This window comes from Electrona antarctica (assembly GCF_951216825.1).
Source record: "Electrona antarctica genome assembly, chromosome: 16".
Taxonomy (NCBI): Eukaryota; Metazoa; Chordata; class Actinopteri; order Myctophiformes; family Myctophidae; genus Electrona; species Electrona antarctica.
The window spans coordinates 19,818,539-19,843,143 of record NC_136797.1 but is presented as its reverse complement, the minus strand read 5'-3'; the positions used below and the strand labels follow the sequence as shown (position 1 = coordinate 19,843,143).

The 24,605-nt window shown below is 41.6% G+C and overlaps 1 protein-coding gene across 1 annotated transcript; it reads right to left on the bottom strand.

Annotated features, from left to right (window-relative positions):
• Nucleotides 1-239: 239 nt before the first annotated feature.
• Nucleotides 240-24,452, bottom strand: man1b1a (mannosidase, alpha, class 1B, member 1a). Its single transcript, XM_079524374.1, has 14 exons — nt 23,998-24,452; nt 22,427-22,570; nt 19,557-19,665; nt 18,248-18,450; nt 15,709-15,848; nt 15,016-15,137; nt 13,325-13,516; nt 12,477-12,625; nt 11,933-12,121; nt 9,878-10,068; nt 9,446-9,566; nt 8,308-8,502; nt 7,187-7,318; nt 240-6,093 (listed from the first exon to the last, which is right to left on the bottom strand). The coding sequence occupies exons 2-14, from the start codon at nt 22,526-22,528 to the stop codon at nt 5,884-5,886; spliced, it is 2,055 nt and encodes a 684-aa protein (XP_079380500.1). The 5' UTR covers nt 22,529-22,570; nt 23,998-24,452; the 3' UTR covers nt 240-5,883.
• Between the last annotated feature and the right edge of the window lie 153 nt (nt 24,453-24,605).

Here is a 24,605-nt window from a genome sequence, read left to right as displayed (position 1 = left end):
TGTCACCAGATCAATTGAGGAAAAAAAACTAACTCACAAGATAGGAAAACAGCAGTGCTGAATTCCCAGAGTTGTGAACCAAAAACGTAATAGAACATCTGGGTGTTTTAACTTTTGGCCTAATCTCCATTCCCATAATTCAACACGCTCAAGCATAAAATCATGAATATTTCATCAAGTTCAACGTCTGAGTGCAGCTGAAGCCAACAGAGGCAATTATGGGTTCACCAGAGAGCTAGTAAGGGTTTGGAAAGATTTAGAGAAATTCAACCGCTTTATTACAAATAGAGTCATTATGTATTTGTATTTCTTTCCATCATAAACACTTCATACATGAGGCAATTTTACCTAGAGGGTTCAGAACATATAGGGTCAAGCACTCAGAAACCATTTGCACAGGTTCAATGTAATGATGGGACTATTAACCACATTAAACCCTCTATTCTTAGTCAAAGCAGATCCGATTTGGCCCCGTCTGCTCGTTTCCTTCTACACCAAATATTAGCCACAAATAGCAGATCTATAATCTCACAATAGCAGATCTACGAGCTCACAACGTGTCAAACAGTTCCAGGGGAAATTCATCAAATAAACCCAAACCCAGTTGTACAGCCTGGACCAGGGGTGAAAGTAAAATACTTTATTTAAACATGTTTTACCTGTGAAGGTGGAGTATAATGTATTAAAAATTTAAAGATATTTAGTTACTTTCCATCATTGCAAACAACCCATTCCAGGAAAGTGATTCAGTGTGGTTTCTTCACTAGAGCATGAAAGGCAAGCTTCTGTAATATTACGGCCTTGGCTAGTGCTGGCTTTGCAAAAAAAAAAGACAAGAAAAAGAACAAACACTTGATTCTCTTCTCCAGTGGTTCTCAAACCTTCAAGGATCCCCATAATTCTTAGAGCGTACACATGGAACCAAAGTGGACAAACTCATTAGTGGACAAACGTTTTTATTTCAAGGATCCCCAACACTCAGAGAGTACAAAATGGGCAGATCTTTACAGACCTGCAAGGATCCATTTGGAACCCCCTCGAGGAATCCTGAGTATCCTTGGACCCCACTTTGAGAACTACTGTACTGCTCTTGACAGATTCTACTAAAAGGCTTATTGTACTGTAAGCACAACCCAAGCCAGGACTCATGCCAGGATCATTCAAACAGAATACATTTAAATGTATGCATTGTCACATCTACGTACATCATTAAAAACTATAGAAAAATACAAGCATTTCAAACATTAAGGATTTTCCTCAACTAGTCTACACATAGCCCCTGAGTAAAACGCATCACTCACTAAAAATGTTATGTCAACTTTGATGTAGTGTAATGGTTCATGACAATGAACCACCTCCACCCCAAATAACACAATATGCATTTCAATGGGCACAGCAGAGCACTGGAAAATGAAATAACCATCAAAATGACCAATGGACACTTATTCATCTGTTGGACAGCGATACATTTTTAAGAGATTGTTACAACTTTAACTCACACACCACTGTCCACCCGCCACCTTTATATGATACATAATCTGAGCACTGCTGTACATACGAAGGATGAAGATCCATTTCTGATCAGAAAGACAGAGTATACAAATTAACCCATAACCAGGAAAGGATCTGTGTAATCTTATACTTTGGCTTTTTATGTTATTTTATATCATGAAAATTTGTATCTTTATATATGTATAATTAAAGCAAACATTTTGAGTTTGGGGTCCGCAGCCAAATGCATATATGCTTTGGGGTCTTTGACATGAAAAAGTTTGAGAACCACCGATATAAAAACATACACTTTTCAGAAAACCGTTAGGATTTAATTTGTAGAACGGGTTAATAAAAAGGTGCATGGGTTTCATTATCAATCTCTGGATTCACACAACAACCACCGCACAGAAGTGTGTGCAATATGTGACTATCCTGTCTAAAGTAGTTTGTTTAGTTTTCTCTTTTTATTGACGATTCAAAAATCACCCCAGGCTAGGTCTGGGTGCTCAATCAATATCGTGATTAATTCAAACTTTTGCCTTGATTATGAAAATGCAACCATTGTACTAAAAATCAGACGCGTCTGAAGTGAGTGGTGCTGTACTGTACTTGTGCTGTACTGTACTGTAATGTACCGTACAAGGTCTCCTCCCTGGCCTCTGTGTGTGTGTGTGTGTGTCTATGTGTTAGGCCGCACAACAGTTACACTTGGTGGTGTGTTAGGCTGCACAACAGTGACACTTGGTGGTGACAATAGTGACACTTGGTGGTGACAATATGCTATTTCCGTGCTCAGACCCAGGGACACAGCCAGCCAGGGACACACATAGCTGTCTATAGGAGTGGTTGCACCACTCAAAAAAGTGTAATACATACAGGGTTTAAGTGGTTCAACAGACTAATCAATTTAGTAGATTATTACAAATCTATTCAAAATTTTCCTCTAAATTAATTGATAGATAAGAAATCAAATGAAAATACAAAAAAAAAAACCTACAAGACCAAGATCAAGTCTGTAATTGGTTCTAAATATTTCAATTTGCCCAGTCCTACACCAGGCTCTGCCCATGCCTCAAATCTTAACTGATGGTTAGTCAAGGTTGCTGGATGGCTATAACAAATGTAGTTCAGAAATCAGCCTCGTATTTTTTGTGCAGTACAGTAGACTAAGGAAAAGATCTGTCAATGACAACTTTTTTTTCCATTGCATGTTATTCTTAGACATGCAAGTTCACTGGTACAAGCAGAGTGCATTATATACGGTAATTTAGTTTATTCATTATTTTTATTCATTATTTTAACATGTTTTACACTGCATTGTACATAATACAAGCATTTTTAAATCATTAAAGATGGCAAGTCAGAAGTCACAGACTTATTTTGATTGTAGTCCTTATACAGTATACTGTACATTCATCAACGTGACAAGATATCCCAAAACTCCCAAATTAAGAGGGTCTTAAAGGGGTAACTAACAATTTTCAACCCAATCTGGGGACCCATCGGCGAAAAAAGGAAAAAACAGCAATGTGAGTCAACAGTCTGTCTCGAGAGACTACAGTCATTTTAACCACTTGGACATTCAAAAATAGCAGATGTACAAGCTCGCAGCGTATCGCATCACTTCGTGCAGCGCTGCGAGCTTGTACATTTGGTAATTTGGCACAAATCTTTTCTTCCGAGTTCACACATTTTCAGATGGGGGTCCGCAGCCAAATACATAACAATGTGGGGGGGTCCTTAAGTTGGCACGAAAACGTTTGAGAACTACTGGTTTAGACTTTAAAGCACCGAAATGGATTTGGAAATAACATGTTTTGGATGATGGTGATCAGGACATTCCGGGAGGCAGATAATGAAGAAGATGTACAGGTGATAATCACATGCCATGGCTGTATGTGGCCATTTAACTGCATACAGTACATCACCACTATTATTATCTACCAAGCGCACCTTTCCATTATCCAAATGGTTCAGTATGGAGATGTGATTAAGTACATTGAATGTTGTAAATTTGCTATATCTGGTAATAGGTACGAAATGTGGGAATTTATCTGCTACAATATATATTTATTCTCTGCAGTCCAACATGAAATGGACTTGTTTTTGTTTCTTAGCTGTACAGTAACATCATCAAGACTGCACGGCAGCCTTAATAAATTAAACTTGATACAATAAAATTTAAGACATTAATAAAAACCCAAAAATACATTAATTAACTGACATTGTAGCATCTCGTCCCGTTAAGATTTCCACCATTCAATAGGGGGAGGGCATAGTGACGCGTTCTGTAGGATTTTGGCTTATTTGGGAGCCATCTTCCTGCCTACATGTAGGCTAGTAGGATGCTAGGCTACTTGGCTGCCAGTCTGTAGTTCGTAAGTTTGCTTGTCAGTGACGCTGGTGTGTACACGGTCACTCCATCTATCCTATCTTGTCACAACTCTTCTACTCTATGGCTCTGGATCGACGGTGGTATTATTTTCGCCGTTAGAAAATGTTCGGGTGTTCTGATCCGATAGCCGCCTCCCCTCCCCTCATGTCAAAACAGTTCTCAATGTTTACATCTTACTTGACAAGAAGACGTGGACCTATCCTTATGAATAAATACTCAGTATATGCGATCTATACAGATCGCATATACTGTCTATATGCGATCTGACCATTATTATTTTGATTACACTGTGATGCTCGTTTGAGGACAGGTAGAGAGCAGAGCATACATGTGTTTGGGAATGTTGCTGAAGGTTGTTATTTTGTCAGCTGACAGCCTGACACCCAAATCAAACAGCATGTATTTAATTATTTGATATCTCCGACAGTCAACACACTGCGAGGCTACAATGGAAGCATAATTCTGACGGCCCGCGGTGGAATGGACAAGTTAGGGTATCAAGTTTATGTTATTTTGTCATCCGACACCCAAACCATGCAGTGCTTATTTAATTATTTCATCTACAATGGTCTCTACAATGGTCTCCACAGTGAGGCTGGAAAATGTAGCCCAGCAGGCTACTACTATACTAGCCTACCTACTGGTAGGCAGGAAAATGGCAACCAAAATAACCCGTTCTGAGCGAAACTCCTCCCTACGCTCTGGCCCTATAGGCTATTATCACTCGCATAGGTAGGCTATAGTGTCTTCATTAAGGCACGCTACAACAACATACAATAATCATACAAATATGTTAATGCTTGTATGATAGTATTCAAAGGACGGCATTTTTTATAACTCTCAAAGTGCACTTTTTTTTTGCCTTCACAGTGTTCAACTGCACTACAACAGTAAGAGTGAATCTGATCATAAAGAGTACACTTGGCTGGGACTACACATTCTCTCAGCTCACTGAAAATTGAATTGAATTCAAGTTAAAAATTACTTTTCGTATAGGGAATATTCCCGAAGATTTTCTAACACATGACAAATACCTAATCAAGATCCTCTTAGCAACAAGTAAGAAAGCAATCACACAACTCTGGTACCAACAGGACCCACCAAAATATACGTCATGGAAAAACTACCATTCATACTCAGACTACAAGAGGATAAGTTTCACAAAAAGAGGGAAAAGTGGGATCTCTGCCTCCAGCCCATGGTCAACGTATGAGGAATTCAAATCTGTAACATCTAAAAAAAATGCACCCTTTTGTATTTTCTTGTAATGTTTTGCCCTCTTCTTTTGTCTTTAGCAGCAAATAGTTCCTCCATTTAGACAAATCTGTGCACTGCATTCACCAAAAAGCTTTTTTTCATAATTTTTTTGTCCTCTTGGCACGCCCCACTGGAAGGAGACCCCGGGCAGACAAAGGATGAGATGGGAGGATTAGATCTCCACAATGGCCTTGGATCACTACTAATGTTGCTGTGGAGAGGGAAATCTGGAGCTCTCTGGTGGAGTTGTTGCCCAATTACGGATAAGCGGTTGAAGATGGATGGATGGGTTTTTGGGACTTTTCTGCATTTATTTCGGTGGGGATTCAGTGGAGTTTGACAGGAAACAGGGGAGAGTTGGGGAGTGACACACAGCAAAGATCCGCCAGGCTCGGGAATCGAACCCGGGATTCGCTGTCAGGCTGCATCGGAGCCTATAAGGCGTACGAACCTTAACCAGTGACTATAGGCCATCGCGACCCACAAAAAAAAAGCTTTTTTTATAATAGAGACCAGCTCTACATGAAACCCCTTCACCTTAGGGAAAACCTATAATAAGTAATATATCCACATGGAACAGGAAGCGCATGTGGACAGTTTAGTGATTTTCCTGTAGTGCTCCAATACCACAATCCAACATGGACAGAATTCTGGTGACCGTTAGACTCATTAAGAGAGCAACGGATTCAGAGCACTGTGGGACGGCCACCCAGGGACGTCTGCTCTATGGCAACATGTCACTTGGGAGGAGACGGCCAGATGGGGAAAGGGTGTGCCTCTGTGTTGAAGACATACTTGTCCAGACTGAGCAACTCCATGTCATCAGAAAAAAGCAGATATAAGTACTTCAGCGTCTCACCTAGGAAAAAGCTCTCCATCTTGTCCCTCGGGCCTGGGTTGACTGGGTCTCGGACGTTGTTGATCGATGTGTAGCCGCCGCCAGGTACCTTGGTGTGGAAGGAGCATTGGATATGGTGATTATAACCGAGACAATTCAAATGAAGTCTGTACGATATCTGTAAAAACAGTTGCGTATGCAATACTGTTATTTGACTATTTTAACCAATTGTTGTATTTATTTTATTCATGATAATGTATGCACTGCATAGCACTGTGTACTGCTTTAATTCTATTCTAGCTATTGTGGAACCTGCTCAAATCTGTTTTTTGTGTTCTTGGTGCTGAGAAACAGCCTGGGTCTCACTCTCAGTAGAACAGGACGTTGCCATCAAAGCCAAACATAGTCAAAGAAAGTAGCACTGATCTGCTGTAGAAACTAATGCTACAACAACATAGCCTGGCTAATAAGCCAGACTCAAATCACACTGTCGTGTGGTATTTGAGTCTGGAGATGCTGTGTATGGATCTTGTTTCCCGGGGTGCGGGTTCAAACATTTTCTCTTTGACGCAATTGGTCAGAGCTACTGTCAGTCAAAGGTCTCAAGCATTGAACGTCACTGTACCAAAGCCCGCCCATATTGCATACCGTGTCCCGATTGGCCACACCAGTTTTCTGGTGTAGGAAATGGGCGTACAATTGAGCCTCTCCAGACCGTAATCCGCCGGCAGGCAATTTTTTTTTTGCCAACGGCTGATTCGGTCTGGCTTCTTATCTTATCTTGGCACTTAACACTGGTCCTCTGCTTATAGTAGTTTCTGGAAGATTCTTCCTATCAGATCTTTTTTTTGTCTGTCCTCGTTTGAAAAATACAAATTACATTAAACCATTGCTACTACTGTATAAAGTAGTTTTAGGACAATTTCAGCTTTGAGTCTGTACAGCTCAATGTCTATGCTACTGTACTGTATGTGAAAATGCAAGTAATATTCATGACTACTGGAGTGCAGAATATTTACTTTAGAGAACACCACGTGGCCTTTTCACACATTTAATGAGTTTTGCATTCAGCAGTATGGCAAAACTACAGTATAGGCTTGATTTATACTTCGTTGCACTAAATTATCTACAAGCTCAACGGGATGCGTTGTTTTACTGTATACTTACTGTGGACATTTGTCAATAGTGTATAAACTCTATACCTTTGTGTACTTGTTGAAGCTCTGCAGTATGTCCCAGCCCCAGTCTCTGTACTTAGTGTCCTTAGTGAACCTGTACATGTAGAAGAGACTTTCCACAGTCTCCGGCCGTAGCAAGTTGTGTCGATCTGCAGACTGAGGCGTGGAGAAGAGTGAAAGTGAAAGTCAATGAAAAACACATTATGGTTATCTGAAGTCTCGGGTTCTGTAAAGTACCAAGCGCGATTCCCATTGCTTCGTTTGAGTGGCTCAGCAGCAGATTTGAAGTGATTGCACATCATGAAATCTGCTGCAGAGTCAATTAAACAAGTAGTAGAAAAAGTAGTATAGTAGAAAAAGCTATGGGAAACTGAACCAGAACAGGAAACTGTAATGCCACCTTCGGGAGCCTGGAACTTTAAGTGGTTTGACAAAATCCAATGTATGAGCACAGAAAATGACCACTGAGGAGACCAGGTCACGTCCTTCTGATGATTCTGACATACTGTTTTTCATATTTTAACCAGACTCATGAATACCAGACCGTTACTTTGCATGATGTTTCATTGTTTTGTCTCATATGAGATTCATATTATTCCAAAACCCATGGCTACAGACCCAAGAGCAGTTCACTAGCAAAACGTTTGTATCAATACTGTATTTGTAGCAATGACACATTGTTGACACACAACAAAATGTGTAAGAAATAAAGACAATAAATGTTAATTACGTATTACTGAGATTAACTGAGGTGCAATCCTGACATTAGAAGAACTCTTGATTTGGCTCATTTAACTTTGAAACAAATGTGAGAAATGCAGGCTCTTTTAAGACCAAACAAGGAATAAAAATAATGTTTTGTCTTTTGTTCAAACAGAGAAGCAAAACAACAGTTAAATGAGCTTGAGATGGATTCTGTGCATTTTGATGAGGTTAATTAAGCATATAAATATTGATGTTTTGATTTTGAAATAATAACTTTGAGACTCAAACCATGCCAGGAATGAATACAAATCGATCAAGAAACGTTTCTTTCAAATGTTATTAAGTCACATAAACAGAAGATTAAAATGCTACTAATCAGCAATGTAATTAACCTTAACTAAAACAAACAGCATTGTAGAATCTGACTCTATTGGCCTCACCTTGACGTCGATGTCCCGCCCATCCAGCCCGTGGTTGTTGAAGTAGACGATCTCAGGACTCAGGCCGGTCTCCATCTGTGCGTACATCTGGTGACAGGTCTCTATTAGCTGCACAGCCAGGTCCATGTGGTCCTCAGGGAGGCCGTTGTGAGCACCCAACGCCAAGGTGCCAGGCAGGAAGCACACCAAGTGGTCCTGAGGGGACAGGGGCTGATCATAAAACAGCTGATCTACACACAAGCTCAGTGAGTGTGCTGCAATGAGACGCTTTGTGAGCGTGTAGATTTGCTGTTACTTATTTTGTGAAAGTTTTGACAATGCAAAATGATGTACAGTACATGTACAAGTAAGACGTGCAAACGCGGGAAGCGAACGCAGCTCGTAAATTGCAATAACAACAATTAGAATAAATTACGTACTTTTTAAGGTTTTTTAAATTAAATGTTTTTTTAAGTTATTTTTTTAGTGTGTGTATGTGTGCGTGCGTGCTTCTTTTTTAGTTTTTTTTTTTAAAGTTTCCTTTTTAAGTTTTTCCTTTTTAAGTTTTTCCTTTTTAAGTTAATTTTTTTTTTAAGTTAAGTTTTTTGTGTGTGTGTGCGTGCGTGCGTGAGTGTGTGTGTGCGTGCATGTGTGTGTGTGTGTTTTTGTGTGTGATACAGCTGCGCCCTCTGGTGGTGGGCGGGTGGTGTTACAGCGTGACAGACACACAGACAGACAGACATGATCTGCTGGGTCTCATAGTAAATGCTCACTGCGTTCGCAATCACTGCGTTCGCAATCACTGCGTTCGCAACCACTGCGTTCGCAACTATACTAGATACACACATACAAATATAAACACACAACAACGTAGGTAGGAACTACTAGGTAGGTAGTAGAAAGTTGTCTACTCTATATCTAGTTATCGATTTGGCTAGCTATATAGAGCGACCGATAGCTTTAATTAACCCATTAATACCTGTTCTGAGGCCGATTCTACAAATGCCTTCTAAATCAGAAGCTCTGAAAAAATAGCAGATGTACAAGCTTGCAGCATGGCACGAAGTGACACGCTGTGAGCTTGTAGAACTGCTATTTTTGAAAAGTGAACGCTAAGATAAAAAAATAGAAAAATGATGTTTGCTCAATTGCGTCTTACCATCTTGGGGTTAAACCGGTTGTGGGACAGTTCCCCAACAAAGGTTAGTCTGTGGGGTCCCGACTGTCTCACGAGGTGCTTTTTAACTCCTTCAATAGCTTGGAGGTAGTCCTCCAACAGGCTGGAAATGACAAAACATCATTAACTAGTTCATTAATCATGTCTCATGACAGTAATTCGGCTTTTTATGACTGGTTTTCACATAGCCATTCCTGACTAGTGTCTTTCCCAGCTGCCCACAGAATGAAGTAGTAGTTTGTATGTTGCCGGCATATTCTCAATGCTTTGTTCCATAGGAGTTTAATTAATGTATGCAGAGAAAAGGGTCTGTGGTTAATTATCTTAATTCACCCATGGGAGAATTCCATGCCTCCATACCTTCACAAAATGTACACGTACACTAATAAATAATTTAAAAAAAGAATTACTCACTCGTCTTCAACCTTGCCTCCCTGGATCCACTGTTTGAGCAGATACTCATAGTAGCTGTCTGCTCTGGCCCCCAGGGTGAAGACTCCTTTGTGGGTGAATTGGCCGCTGTTCGTGTTGATGAACATGGGTACCAGGCCGTCGTGTTTCCCCGGCAACTTGTGAACCAGCTTCATTACCTCATTCACAACCTCCTGGGGACAGGGTTGATTGATTGATTGAATATTTGATTAGACAAAAGAAAAATGCAAACAGCACAAGGTACAGTCAGGCATTTTGGTCCAAAAGGATTTCCGAAGAAAGACCTTGCGGTATTGTTTCCATTCTTGTATTGTTCACAAACACACACACATTTTAACAATTTATTTATGTCCACACAGAGGAAATTGCAAACAAGGACATAAATAGTTCAGGTGCAGCAAAGTTACATCCACAAAATCAAGCTTGTGATGGTGTTGAAGCACACAGTGTCCACAGAGGTTGCAAATGCATCTTAAATCTGCACCCACTACATTAACGATGGTAGTTACAACGGAGCAGTTTAACGTCATGCTCAGGACGGACGGACGGACGGACACACACACACACACACACACACACACACACACACACACACACACACACACACACACACACACACACACACACACACACACACACACACACACACACACACACACACACACACACACACACACACACACACACACACACACACACACACACACACACACACACACACACACACTTGAGAATCTCACATTCCACGGCCATCAATTTACCCATAGTTGACAGGCGGCAGGTGTTATCACTAGGACTGCGGCCTGGTGGCCACAGAAAAGGCTAATGTTAGCATTAGCTCACGATAGCTATCTTTCTCGAGAAAGATTTCCATCGAGATGCGATGCGAAATCAGAAATCACATCGGAACCTCGGATGTCTGATCAGCACAACGGACATCGACGTAGTTTTAGATAAGAGCCAGAGAGTTCCTATATAAAACAGTAGTCTATGCATAGTTGCATACGTGAGCACACTCCGTGGGTGCAGAGGAAATAAAGGCGTTGCCTAGCAACCGGCTCAGGGCAAAACGTTGTTTTTAGAGGTGCCGTTTCAGATCCATATAAAAGCGATATAAACCATATATATACACACACGTCAATCGCAGACAACAGGTGGCTATTAAAACGTGTATATATATATATATATATATATATATATATATATATATATATATATATATATATATATACACACACACACACACACACACACACAGTATATATATAAATTAATAGCAGAAAATGTGTTCATTTCTGACCTACCGTACAAGGCCTACCAGGGCACATAAACGCAGATGACACTCACTATCAACTATCAAAAAAAGATAAATTGCTTCACCATTATCACCTCCAATGAGATCTAGAAAAAAGTATTGTTTTTGGTTTGGACAGATACTCTTCTGGTTCATATCGTGCAGGCCTGGATTCATTGAACACTGACATGAAGACAGATGGATTCATGAACAATCCAAAGTTCAGTTACTGTAAGCACAAGCACGCACACACACACACACACACACACACACACACACACACACACACACACACACACACACACACACACACACACACACACACACACACACACACACACACACACACACACACACACACACACACACACACACACACACACACACACACACACACACACACACACACACACACACACACACACACACACACACACACACACACACACACACACACACACACACACACACACACACACACAAAGAAAGTATAGAGGGTATGCACATGCATAAAGTGAATGGCAGATCGAGTGGCAAAGTGAATTTAATGTTGTTTAAAGTAATTTCATGCAATCAAATAGGACTTTTCTGTTTGCATGTATGGGCTGTCAAGGCCAGAAAGTAGTTTTTTGCCACTCAGTAGGCGTTCCCACATAACTTCCGGGTATGATGATGATGTCACGCGCATACCCTCTATAGTAACTCATAACAGAGAGCCAGGGTTCCTCTCCATGTGCCCTCACCTGGTACTGAGGCTCCTGGGTGAGACGGCTGAGCTCTCGAAACTCCAGCTGGATGCTGGTGACCTCTGCCAACGTGCTGTCTGCCGTCCACCGAGGAGGGTGGGCTGTGCCCTTGCCGATGTTGACGTCGGAGTAAGGGATCTTGGAGGGCGTTTTGAAGGCCGGCATCAACCTTGAACCAATGTCTTTCTGTAGGTGGTGAGGAAAATGCAGAATACAAGTTTCCCCTCCTTACCACAAAGTCACAAATGTCTTATTAATCGACAATATTAAATCAATATTCAATATAACTTTTTTACCCCCAAACATTTTACAGTATCTACTATATATCATTTTCATAAATATTCCGATTTGCATTAGAACATCTGATTCATTCTGATTGGCACAATCCATGCAGATATGAATCTTCATTTATTGAATGTTTTAGCGCTGTAGATATATTGGCATTCAATCACATTTTGATGATCTACAGTAATATCAGAATCAGGAACTACAAGAACGAGGAAACTTTGACAGCGAGGAGCTCTGTTGTGAACCGACTCACCGCTTTCTCCAAGAACAGCTCGTCTCCTGTTAAGTGGTAGGTGCTCAGCAAGCTTCCCAAGATACGGATGGTGGTCTCAAAAAGGTTCACGTCCACATTCTTGGTGAAGGTCAGCTCTGTCTGCACCCAGTGCCGAGCTTCCTCAAACTCTGTTAGGAGAGACAGAGAATGACACAGGAGATGGAAGGATTAATTTTCCGCAGGAAAAATCACGGACAGAGATGAAAATTGTTTACCTTGAGTGGCACGCCCTGCACAGCAGAGCACACCATTACATTGTTCAAGACATGACAAACTGAAAACAACTTTAGATAGATAGATGCTTTATTTTTCCTTGCAGAAGTTTTTTTTTGCGCCAAGCAGCCATCATCAGGACACAAACATCACAACACATTATTACGCAATACATAGTATAGTACAGATCACACAATACATTGACAGTACTACACAACTCCTCTCTTACAGAGAAAGGAATAAAGTCCTCACAAAAACGTTTGGAAACTTACATTCGGTCGATAATTTCTTTCCTTGAGTAATTATTTTATATTAAAAAATATATTGTTGATTAGTTACCTTTATTACGTGGATCGTGCAATAGTGGAATGAGCGTATTGCTCATTCCACAAACGTGTGAGTAAATGATATCAAATGTCATCAATAATACCAATTTGTTATTATTGAAGGAGAAAAATTATCGAACAAACGTTACGTTTCTGAACTTTAGAATAGGCTACCAGAGTACCAGTCATAGCTCGAGAGGCATCACAAGTTCACGTATCACATTACACCTTTTCTGTAACCATTGGTGCAGTGACACAGAGAAACAAGATTTGACAGACACACATTACCTTCTTTCAGCCCGAGGATCCACATAGTGTCCAGTGCATCAACAAGTGTCAGACCCAGGCCAAACCACTCGCCAAAAGATTTTGAGATGGGCTTGAGCTCGTCGTGACCCCAGGCACTGTCCTTATAGCCCTTCCAGGCATGTCTGAAGGTCTTGCGTACAGCCTCCAGCCTGTCCTCAGAGGTAATTACAACTAAACAGACACAAGGACATACAGATGTACAGAAGTGGGACATTAACCCCAGAGTGCATTACAAACCAAAGCAGTTTATAATATACCTAGATTACCTACTGATATTGCCATCCTGCATTCTACAGAGCAAGAGGTTAAAGAAAGATAGATCACTTTTCACTACCACTGTTCCCCCCTGTTAAAAAAAATAAGATTTTACGGGGGCCAGTTTAGAATTCAGCCGTCCGTAGGTGCCCATTGAGAGCAGTTTTGAAGGAATCAAGGCATTCGCATGTCTTAATGACTGTTGGTAGGGCGTTCCACATTTTGGTGGCATAATAGCGAAAATAATTTAGTCCCTTGTGTGTGATGAATCTGGGTTGCACATGGTTTGTTGCACTCCCTCTGGTGTTGTGGGTGTGGATTTCGTTAACATTAAGGAAGTATTTAGACAGGTACATGGGTATCTTGGTGGTGTATCGAATCTTGTGGACCAGACCCATTGCAAGATGCTGTACTCTGTCATCAACCCTAAGCCATTCCAGCTTGTCAAAGTGGGCAGGGGTGAGGTGGGTTCGGGGGGTGAGGCCCAGTAGAAGCCTGACCAGTTTGTTTTGGGAAGTCTGGAGCCTTGTTTTGAGGGCCTTTGAGGTGCTGTGGTACAAAGAGGTGCATGCATAGTCGAAGAAACCTTGTACGAGGGCTCCTGTTAGGGTCTTCAAGGTGTTTTTGTTGACCAGTGAGGAGATCCTGTATAGGAATCTTGTTCTTTGGTTGACTTTTTTGATTACGTTGGTGGCCATTTTATCACCGGAAAGATTTGCCTCCAGGATGGAACCTAGGTAGGTAATTTCATTTTTGTGTGACAATATTGTCACCCACTCTAACCAAGAAGCCATCTGCCTTGCTGAGATTATTATTCGATCCAAAAAGAATGGATTCAGTTTTCAGCAAGCCAGGTGCAGATTCTACCGAGTTCAGAGCTGAGGAACAAGTTGCAGTCACAAGCTGATGTCATGTCGTTTACATATATTAGGAACAGTAAAGGCCCTAGTATGCTTCCTTGTGGAACACCACAGCTCACTGGGAGGGGGGGGGGGGGTACAGTGTTCCATTCACCTCCACCATCTGTTCTCTCCCCTCCAGGTAGGATCGCATCCAGCTCACTGATGTGCTATCAAAACCATAAAGTCATGTTTACCCCTATAAGCTGATGGTGGCCTTCACCCATATTGCTTCTCTTTTCATTGGAGAAGGTACATGTTTTCCCTAAAGACATGCCTGGAGGCAACCTGACATCATGTTACAATGCTGCAAACGATATGACTGCTACCTTACAGTATATTGCAGCCACGGCTCAGGGGAACTAAGGAACAGGAGGTGTAGTGCAACATCTATTGTAGTGGCTGAAAGTTTCCTGCACAGTGGCCACCCACCAAAAAACTAAATCCACACCTCCTCACTTACTGAAGGCCACTGTTCATCAACAGAAGGCTGAAAATGTAACAATGTACACAGACCTGGTGCCAGTGAAACGGCGTCATCGGGGTTGGATGGAACAGGAGGCTCTGCAGTATCTCTCTCACTGATTGACGGTATTGGTTCTGCGGCCTGATCAGCTTCGATGATGGCCCCGCGCCAGCTGAAAAGACGGCATCCTTCTTATATGCCTGAATTGTTGTTTTTTTCTTTATTGAGACCGACTTTAGGAAAGCTGTGAAACTCCTCACTGTCAGGAGAAAGCAGCTGGCAACTTCATGTGCACAGTATCAAGACATAACCTACACAGATACAACCGTGAGGGTTTTTTTAAATGTTAAACCTAATGCTATCAGGCATTCGTTAACACTTTTATCATGTGCGGGGTTGGTTTACTTTCCAGCTACTATGCGTCAATATGATTGACAGACGGTCCCATCCAATCACCGGACAAGTAGCTTGAAAAAAGGGAGGGCCTTGTTCAGGGATTGGGCTAGCTAGAGAGATCCCAGATGGAATTAGTGTTTGAAACATTTTTCATTTTTGCTGGGGACTCTTTAGAACCCTTCCCCCCACCGCTGTGGGTCCCCATGCAGACCCCACTTTAGAGAACGACTGTCCTGCACCCTCCCCAAGATCAAACAGTATAAGGTCAGCAGTGACAGGGACTACAGACATGGGGGTATTGGAATTTAGAAAGAAAGAAAGAAAGAAAGAATCAATCTTCAGAATACCTCACAATCTTCTTATGTCCATTCTCCTCTTCTACCTCTTTAACTGCCTCTTGCTCTTGCTTCTCCTTGCCTATTGATTCTGAAACATTGGCTGCTTTCTGCAGGCTTGGTGGTCCTCTCTTGCTCTGGAAATGTCTTTTCTGGTGGTATCAACAATCACAAACAAATTAGTAATTACAAGTAAATACTGCAGGTCTCATTCTGAGAGCAGCAGCCAAACCGGTTTTGTCAGATCAGGGCCAAAACCTGTTTAGTATAAAAAACAAATTGAGCCACCCCACGTCCGAAACGGTCGAGAAATGACAAACTGTGGGGGAATTAGCAGAGAACACTCTCTCTCTCTCTCTCTCACAAGTAAGAGTGTATTCTCTCTCTCGGATGCATGATGCACGCTCCACATTGTAATTAGCAGGCAACAGTGCAACGCCATCTCTCTCTCTGGTTCTAGCACAACAGCGCCACTTTTGCCCCATTGGTACCCTAAACATAGGGACATACAGACATAGGAAGAGACATAGGGACGGACATAGGGACAGACATTGCTGTTCCTTGGAGTGGCTGCACGACTCAAAAAGTTTTATATAATTTGTTCAAGTAATATCATGCAATAGCAGTGCAGTAGTCCCAAGTTCCCTTTGTATTTTTTACTGCCACCTGCTGGACGCAAAGCCAACCTCAGACTGCCGAGGGCTCCCGAGGCGATTTAGAGGAGGCACACACAGGACGGATATCCTTAATGCTAAATAAATAGCGTCAATGCAAGCGAGCTAAAATATAGCCATCCTTGCTCTAGAAAGCACCAATGTTTCCATCTAGACCACCGGCTAATCAGCAAAGACCTCAGAACATTGCACGTTTTATCCAAACCACGGAGAGCTCCGTAGATTTCGAGTTATTCAGCTTTTAGTCAGCCTGTATAATGGCATGCGGACGGGGGCGAGGTTGCGCAACCCGGTCTAGGATCCCTAAAGAAGGAAAGGCCAAGCCAAAAGAATAATGAAAAAATAGAAATCAGCGATCCGGTTTGATATAAAAAATAAATAAAAATCAGACGGCGCATTCCGCCAGAAGCGGAAGCTAATTACATTCCTTATGGCGGAGCGTCACGTCACAAGCAGTAAGTCTGTTAAAAGTGATTATTCTATCGATAACTATTTTGATTAATTGAATAGAAAATATTGTTACATATATCTTTTTTTTTTTTTTATATATAAGATTAGACTGATTAACCAGTCCTAAGCCCTATGACCTATGTAATACTTGTGTGCCGTAAAACAGTGTTGCAAGAAACTCTGGAAAATATCAGATCTACAAGATCACAACATGTCACACCGCGACACATTGAGTTTGTAGATTGGCAATTAAATTGGCATGTTTCTTTTTTTAAGTTTGGAAAGAAAAAAGCTAAATTATATTTCCCCCCCCCCCAAAATCAACAAATGTTCTTATTAGGCCTGTCAGTCGATTAAAATATTTAATCGCAAATTAATCGCATATTTTTTATCCGTTCTAAATATACCTTAAATCAGTGGTTTTCAAGATTTTTCATATCAAGGTCCATTATTTATTCTGCATTTGAGCCACGGACCACCATTTGATGACATTTAGCCTTCCAGACCCAAACTAAAGAACTGTATTGGTGTTGGTACCATTAGGAGAGATAACAGGCTGTATGTTGATAAAAATAACATGTTTTCTAATTGTGTAGACTTGTTGTAAATTAACTTTAAGTAATGCATTTGTTTAACAATTATTCAACTCTTGAGAGTTAAAGATCTATAAGGGTTAATTTGGTTACCAACCCTCCATCATTTAGCTGTGGGCCACCTGGAATCCCCTCAGGGACCACTGGTGGTCTTTTCAAGTTTTAAATACTCAACATGGGAGAATGCTTGCTTTATTGCAAATGCCATGGAAGAGGGAAACAAAATCATAAACTCAACACACACTCACTCACACACACACGCGAGAGCCCCTGTCCCTCTCTCTCCTGCAAGTCAACATTAGCTTTAGCACTCATTAGCATGGTCTGTGTAGCATGATTAGCATCAAGCTTTCACAACTAACTATGTTTGTCAACCAAAACTGCCAGAGTTTTGCTTTTGCCCAATGCCCACTTCAAAGAGCTTCTGATCTAACACATTGTGAAGCAAATTAATTAATAACGAGCCAAACGGAGGCATTCAGCCTCTGCTCACAGCTCAACTGCTCAGTGCCCTATAGTACTGACGGTCCGGAGTCCGGACTGAGTGTGGGAATGCTAGAGAGAGAGTGGGGGGGGAATGAGAGAGAGGCGGGGCTGCCTCTCTCTCATCTGCCTGCCTGCATTCAGATGCATGCGTCTCTCAACCGTTCTGTCAAACTTCACCGTGCGTTAATCGCGCGTTAATTAAATTAACGCCGTTAAAAGGACGTTGAGTTAACGCACGATTAACGCGTTAACTTTGACAGCCTTAGTTCTTATAATCGATTAAATCGACTAGTGCGATTAAATATTGCACCCCTACAGTGATATACAGTGGAAACTACCTTTACTAACCTTAACGGGGGGTTTGGGCAGAATTGGGGCTTTCAGTCTTTGAGGCTCTGGAATGACCTCTGGGAGGAGTCTTGGCTTCACGGCCGGCCTCAGCTCTGGCACTGACGCATGGCCTAGAAGAGGCCCGGCCAGAGACTTGACCGGAGGCAAGGCCTTTATCTGTCTGTCGTCTAGCTCCAGCCAGTCCTCCGTATCCGACAGACCTACATTACATGTGCAGGAAAAACATGAAACAAGAATGAATGAATGTGGGCTCAAATACACAAGCATAATAATAATGTATAGTCGTATACATGTGTGTGTACTGTAATGTGAACACACATCACATACTGTAACTGTGTAGAAGCACACACACATCACATACTGTAAGTGTGTACACACACACACACACACACACACACACACACACACACACACACACACACACACACACACACACACACACACACACACACACACACACACACACACACACACACACACACACACACACACACACACACACACACACACACACACACACACACACACACACACACACACACACACACACTTCTGAATAACAGACCACTGTTAGCGCGCTTTAAATCATAATGTGAAAATCTGTTTCACCTCTAATCATATCACCCCAGGAAGTGTGGTAGATTTAGATAAGACATTATAATCTAATTAACCTTTGTGTGACACTGTCAAATAATGTCAGTAAAACAGTTTGGTGTGTGTGTGTGTACGCACGCACGCACAGTCTGACTCCCGAGAAGGAATTTTCTTTTAAAAACATTGGATTAGACCCTACTGATTCAGTCAGGGATTACCATGGCAACAATGGAAACTTTGAAGCATTATAGTGCCACTGTGAATAGTGTGGATAACATCTTTATCTGTGTTTGAGCATCAGGGTCTGTAATTTACACGAAGGATTAGCAATTATTTGATTGATTACCTTTTCAATTAATCAATAATATTTTCGGGGATAAAACATTTAACTACCTGTATATACACACACACACACACACACACACGTGTTAATTTTGTTAACTAAGACCAACTAAAAGACTAAGATTTTTATATTTAGTCGACTAAAACTAAACAATTTCAGATGACTAAAACTAAATGGTGTGTTTGTTACTCAAAAGACTAACGAATCTCTGTGACAAATTTGTAATTGATAGCTCATAACATGTTGCATCACAATGTGTTGACCTTATAAATCTGTTATTTCATTCTATTGATCTTAATAAAAATATATTTTTTTAATATAATTGATTAAACAGATATGTTTGATGAACCATTACAGCCTTGTACTCACCCCTCCACTTCTCTGTGAGACTGGGATAGGAAAGTAGTCCAAGAATGAGTAGTACGGCTAGCAGGAAAAGGATCAAACTCCGCTGCAGCCGAGACAGCTGCTTCCATTTCTGCAGAAAAAGATAAACAGACGCAACCTTTGAAAAACATTTCAGCCATGTCCGAATTCCACATCAATAGCATTCGTCCAACTGGTCAATCATCTCTCCAGGAATGAACTTGAACCCGTGCAAACAAGACAGAATGCTCCCCTTTACTTAAAACAGGCTTTAAGAATGACAACAAAGAACGAGATGTGCTGTGCTATGCTTACCCTGTACGACCCCATTATCTTGCTGTGCTTGATGCAGTCACCCACACTGAATTGCTCACAAATAAGCCATTTGATCAGCACAAGCCAGCAACAAAAAGGGAGGGACAGAGGCAGGGTCCCCCGTGAGAGCAAACGGAAAGACGCAAGCTGGGTTCAAGGCTCTCTAGGGGCTGCTACCTGGACTAATGAACACCTGTGCAACACCACAAAGTGTCTGTCTGTGCAATCACCGCCGGTGAACCTTGCTGGTAAACATAACATAATTGTCTCCGGAGGCCTTTTTACTCCCCGATTTCACTCATTTCATTCTACGTTTATTGTAATTATATTGTATAACTATAAATCATATTAAGTAGAGCCAGAGCAATTTATCGGTTAGCCGATTTTATCAGACAGTATTGTCGGATCACAGATACTGTGTAGATATGGAACATATTTTTTACATAATGGCCCCCAAAATCCAGTATTGGTCAGACTCCAGTATTGAGGTATTCAAGGTATGAGGTATGTTTGCAGTCTCATACTGAAGGAGCAAGAAGTGTCCTCTCAAGGCAACCAGTATGTTCATTGTTCATGCCGTCAAAGGAGACATTGGCATTTTTCAGCCACAATGAACAGGCACTAGTAAACAAAGGAGTAAGCTATCATATGACAGGTGGAGAAACAATTTTAGCTTGAGGTGAGCGATAGGAAGGAAGAGACAAAAGGGAGAATACAGAAAAGACTGAAACCTACTGTAGCAGTCACATGTTTTATCACGGGTTATATACAGCATGGCAATGAGGACGGTATACTGCAGGTTTGAGTCTTTGCATATATCTTGTATGACAGTGTTTAAAGTTTAATGTGACACCATCACATAACAGGTCTAGGTCACCGGTTTGAGCCCTATAACAGTGTTAAAGATGTCTATTTTGAAAGTGTCCTTGAAAGTGAAACGGACTCCACATGGCAACAGCGTGGCTCCAATGTGGATATCGTTGTGGTCTGTCCGAAACCTTTTCTCTCCATACTTTCCGTAAATGAATGGTCTACTTGACCATACTACAGCGTCATACAAAAGTAACAAAAGTAGCAGATATACAAGCTCGAGACGTGTGCTTGAAACACGGCTCGAAACAACGCGTTTTGAGCTTGTACTTGTAGATCTGCTACTTTTGAGGGGCGCTAGCCCCTCCTATATACAGCTTTAATGTGTGTGTGTTGTCTAACAAACATTAAAAATCACACCCGTGTGAACTGAGTGGTGTAAGGTATTATATAGCCTGATCAGCTGTGGTCTGACGTAATGTCTGACGTAATGAAATCACACCCGTGTGAACTGAGTGACCATAGCAACCATGCTCATTTTTTTGGTACGAACAAACACGTGGACACGTAAACTAACAAAGCCAGTTGTTGGAGTGGTTTACACCACTCAAAAATGCCATTGACAATGAACAGAGAATTTACGTCATATGTGTCTGAGCAAATCGGCATACTGTATGCGTGTCGATGGGAACCCTTGGCCAATAAGGGACCACCATCCTTGATGATGTACGATCATTAGAGCGCCCCTCACCGTTTTAGACATGAGGTTTCCACCCGACAGAGGCGATATAGGACTTCATGTGGCATCATCTATGTCACTTATATGATGTACAGTATATGACGTATCTCTATAACATTATTTTCAGCCCAATCAGAGCTCCAAAGACTTCCACTATGAAATTAAGTTATAGATTATATTTAATATATTAAAACATGAATTAACGTTAGAAATCACAGTCGTGTGAAGTGAGGGGCGCTCTTATCATAAATCATCATACATGGCACACACAGACGCACAAAGCTGGGCATAGGAGGGGCTAGCGCCCCTCAAAATAAAATAGCGGAGGTACTTATGTGTCCTACTGAAGAATTACAGTAAATATGGCACTGGTCGGTCCAGCAGTTTGCAAGATGAGCTCCAGACCCTCTTATAGACGTCTAGAGTCGCACAGAGCCATGCTGTGAATAATTCTGTTTACATTATGTTAATGTACGAGAGACACATAAGGGTCCACTTAGGCTCAGGAGGTAGAGCAGGTCGTCCAATGATCCATGGGTCGGCGGTTCGAATCCCGGCTCCTCCTGTCTACATGTCGAAGTGTCCTTGGGCAAGACACTGAACCCCAAATTGCTCCCGATGTGCTGGTTGGTACCTTGCATGGCTTCCGCCGCAATCGGTGTATGAATGGGTGAATGTAATGCACAATCTATGTAAAGCGCCTTGGATAAAGGCGCTATATAAATGCACCATTTACCATTTCTTAATGATCTTGCACTGTTTTTATGCTCTTTGCTATAGTTTTAGACAGTGTCTTAATGTTACTGTGTTTTTGCTTGTTTTACGTTTGTGTTTTTCTCTCTCTTTTTTGCCCTGTAAAGCACTTTGCGCTGCATTGTATGACATGAAAGGTGCTATATAAATAAAGTATATTATATTTGTATTATTTGATTTCAATGGTACCCTCTCAAGAGTTCCATTAACACACGATTTTTACTACGACTCCATTGAGACATGCATAACAACTCACCCTCCAGCAGGATTGTCTGCGTTGCTTGCCATTGTTGTAAGTGTGGCTGTGCTGGTCACTGAGTGTCAGAGAGATGAAGTCCTTTCTTGAAGGGGGGTACATCTCTCTGGTTGTGGATGACAGTCATAAGTCATAGAAGCAGGCCTAGGAGAAGTAGAAATGATCAATTATTGAAGTAAGAGTTAAAGGTTAAATTCCTATTATTTGTCACATACATTGATTGTTGTATGCAAGATTTGTTCTCCGCATTTCACCCATCTCTTGGAGCAGTGAGCCTTAGCCGTGCCACACTCGGGAATCATTTGTAGTTGATCTAACCCCCCAATCCAACCCTTTACACCGAGTGCCAAGCAGGGAGGCACTTGGTCCCATTTTTACAGTCTTTGGCCCAGTTTCAGGGCAGACACCACAAGGCCACTGTGCTGGTCGTATCTACGTTCACACAAGCAGGTCAAAATATGCGAAGATACAAAGACAAACTGCATTTTGTCGCTGTATTCCAGAGAATATGTCCTAAGTATCGGTTGTGGTGACATTTATACACAATGTTTATAACAACAAAACCGTGTGGCAGACAACTCGAGTGGAAGACATGTTAAAACAGACTAACAAAGATTGGTGATGGGAGTCATGCAGCACACATAAACTCAGGGCTGCAAGGACAAGCAAAATCTTAACAAAAAGTCAAAAACTATAACAATATGGCTCCTATAGGCACAGACACTTTTAACCATATTGACACACAAATAGAACAGTTCTTCTTTCTTGAGTCAATTTTTTCTGACTGAACCTACTGTCATCTATGCCCAATAATGAGCTTACTTTAATTCTTGCAATCTCGATCTAAAATCGAGGTCAACTCCTGCTGAGCACTATTTGCCACAGAGCATGATAATAATAGCTAGCTCTGATCCATAGCTCTAATGCGTTACGCATTAGAGCTATGGACCAGAGCTAGATAATAGCTAGTCTATACTTGAAAAGCCACCTAATAGAGACAATAATAGGGTATAAACACAGGTGTTTCATGATAGGTAGCACTGTAGCAGAGGATGCTACCATAGCTTTTCCATTGAGCCAACATGACTGTAACCTGAATGGAACCTTAATTATTATAGTAGTGTTTAACCTACTATGTCGAAATGCTTGCTGAGGAAAAAGGTCCAATTGCTTAATTGTATTATTCGGACAGTACACCACTATGGAATCAAATACTAATTAGATTAGGGGGCTCCATATGTCAAGACTCATCCGTAGACTTATACCGTATTACACTGAATTCATAATTGTATTAAGTTGACATACCGGTAAAAGGTGAGTTATTTAGTTAGGATGGCTACTAAACCATGACACCTTGATCTTTGCAGATAATATCTGGAATTCTGAATACCTGGACAATGTGGACATACTATGGGAGAGTAACATTACAATTAACAACGATGAAAAATGGTAAGCATGCACTGCACATATACTGTACATCTATCTGATCTCGTACATGGCATGGCAGGTCGCGAATGGTCGATAGATGGTAAATGACGGTGGTGTAAGGCATTAGTAGTATTCCTTCTTACCTCTGTACATTAGCCAGAAGGCTAACCAGCTGTTAGCGTATGCACAGCTTCGACTTGTTTCCAATGAATAAGGCTGGCTAGGGGAATCGATTCACTCTGCAGGCTGATCCGGGTCTGGGTTTACGGCGGATACGGAAACGGTGCATGAATGTGTTGTGTCTCCACAAACCACCGGATACAGCAGGGGAGCAGGCGGGCTATAGACCGGATCAGAGCTCCGAGCAGTACTGCACGTGGAAGTAGCGACGCGAGGTTTACTTTACCAAATAAACAGTGCTACAAATCAGGGTTTGAAAGAGCAGCGTGCATGCAACGACCATTGGATCGGTTCAACAGATTTTCGAGCATGATGAAACTCCCGGTGCATATAAAATACGGCATTACGGTGCAGTCAGGTGTTGATGAGAATAGTTGTGAACTACTGCACTCAATCATATGCACTTAGTTGTGTGATATCTGTGTGTGTGTGGGGGGGGGGGGGGAGGGAGTGGGGACAGCACTTAGGGACAGCAGCAACTTGAACTCACGTCACGAGTGGGTGTGTCACATGACACATATGGCCACGCCCCCATTTTATATTTTAATTAAAAGATTTTCTATAAGTTTCC

What these genes read in the sequence shown, in the direction of transcription:
- man1b1a (XM_079524374.1), bottom strand. Translation starts at nt 22,528, where the DNA reads ATGTACCCCCCTTCAAGAAAGGACTTCATCTCTCTGACACTCAGTGAC. An exon ending in GCAGACAATCCTGCTGGAGG is followed by an intron (nt 19,666 to 22,426) that starts GTGAGTTGTTAT and finishes CTTTTTCTGCAG; the next exon opens with AAATGGAAGCAGCTGTCTCG. An exon ending in TGCCCAAACCCCCCGTTAAG is followed by an intron (nt 15,849 to 18,247) that starts GTTAGTAAAGGT and finishes TGATACCACCAG; the next exon opens with AAAAGACATTTCCAGAGCAA.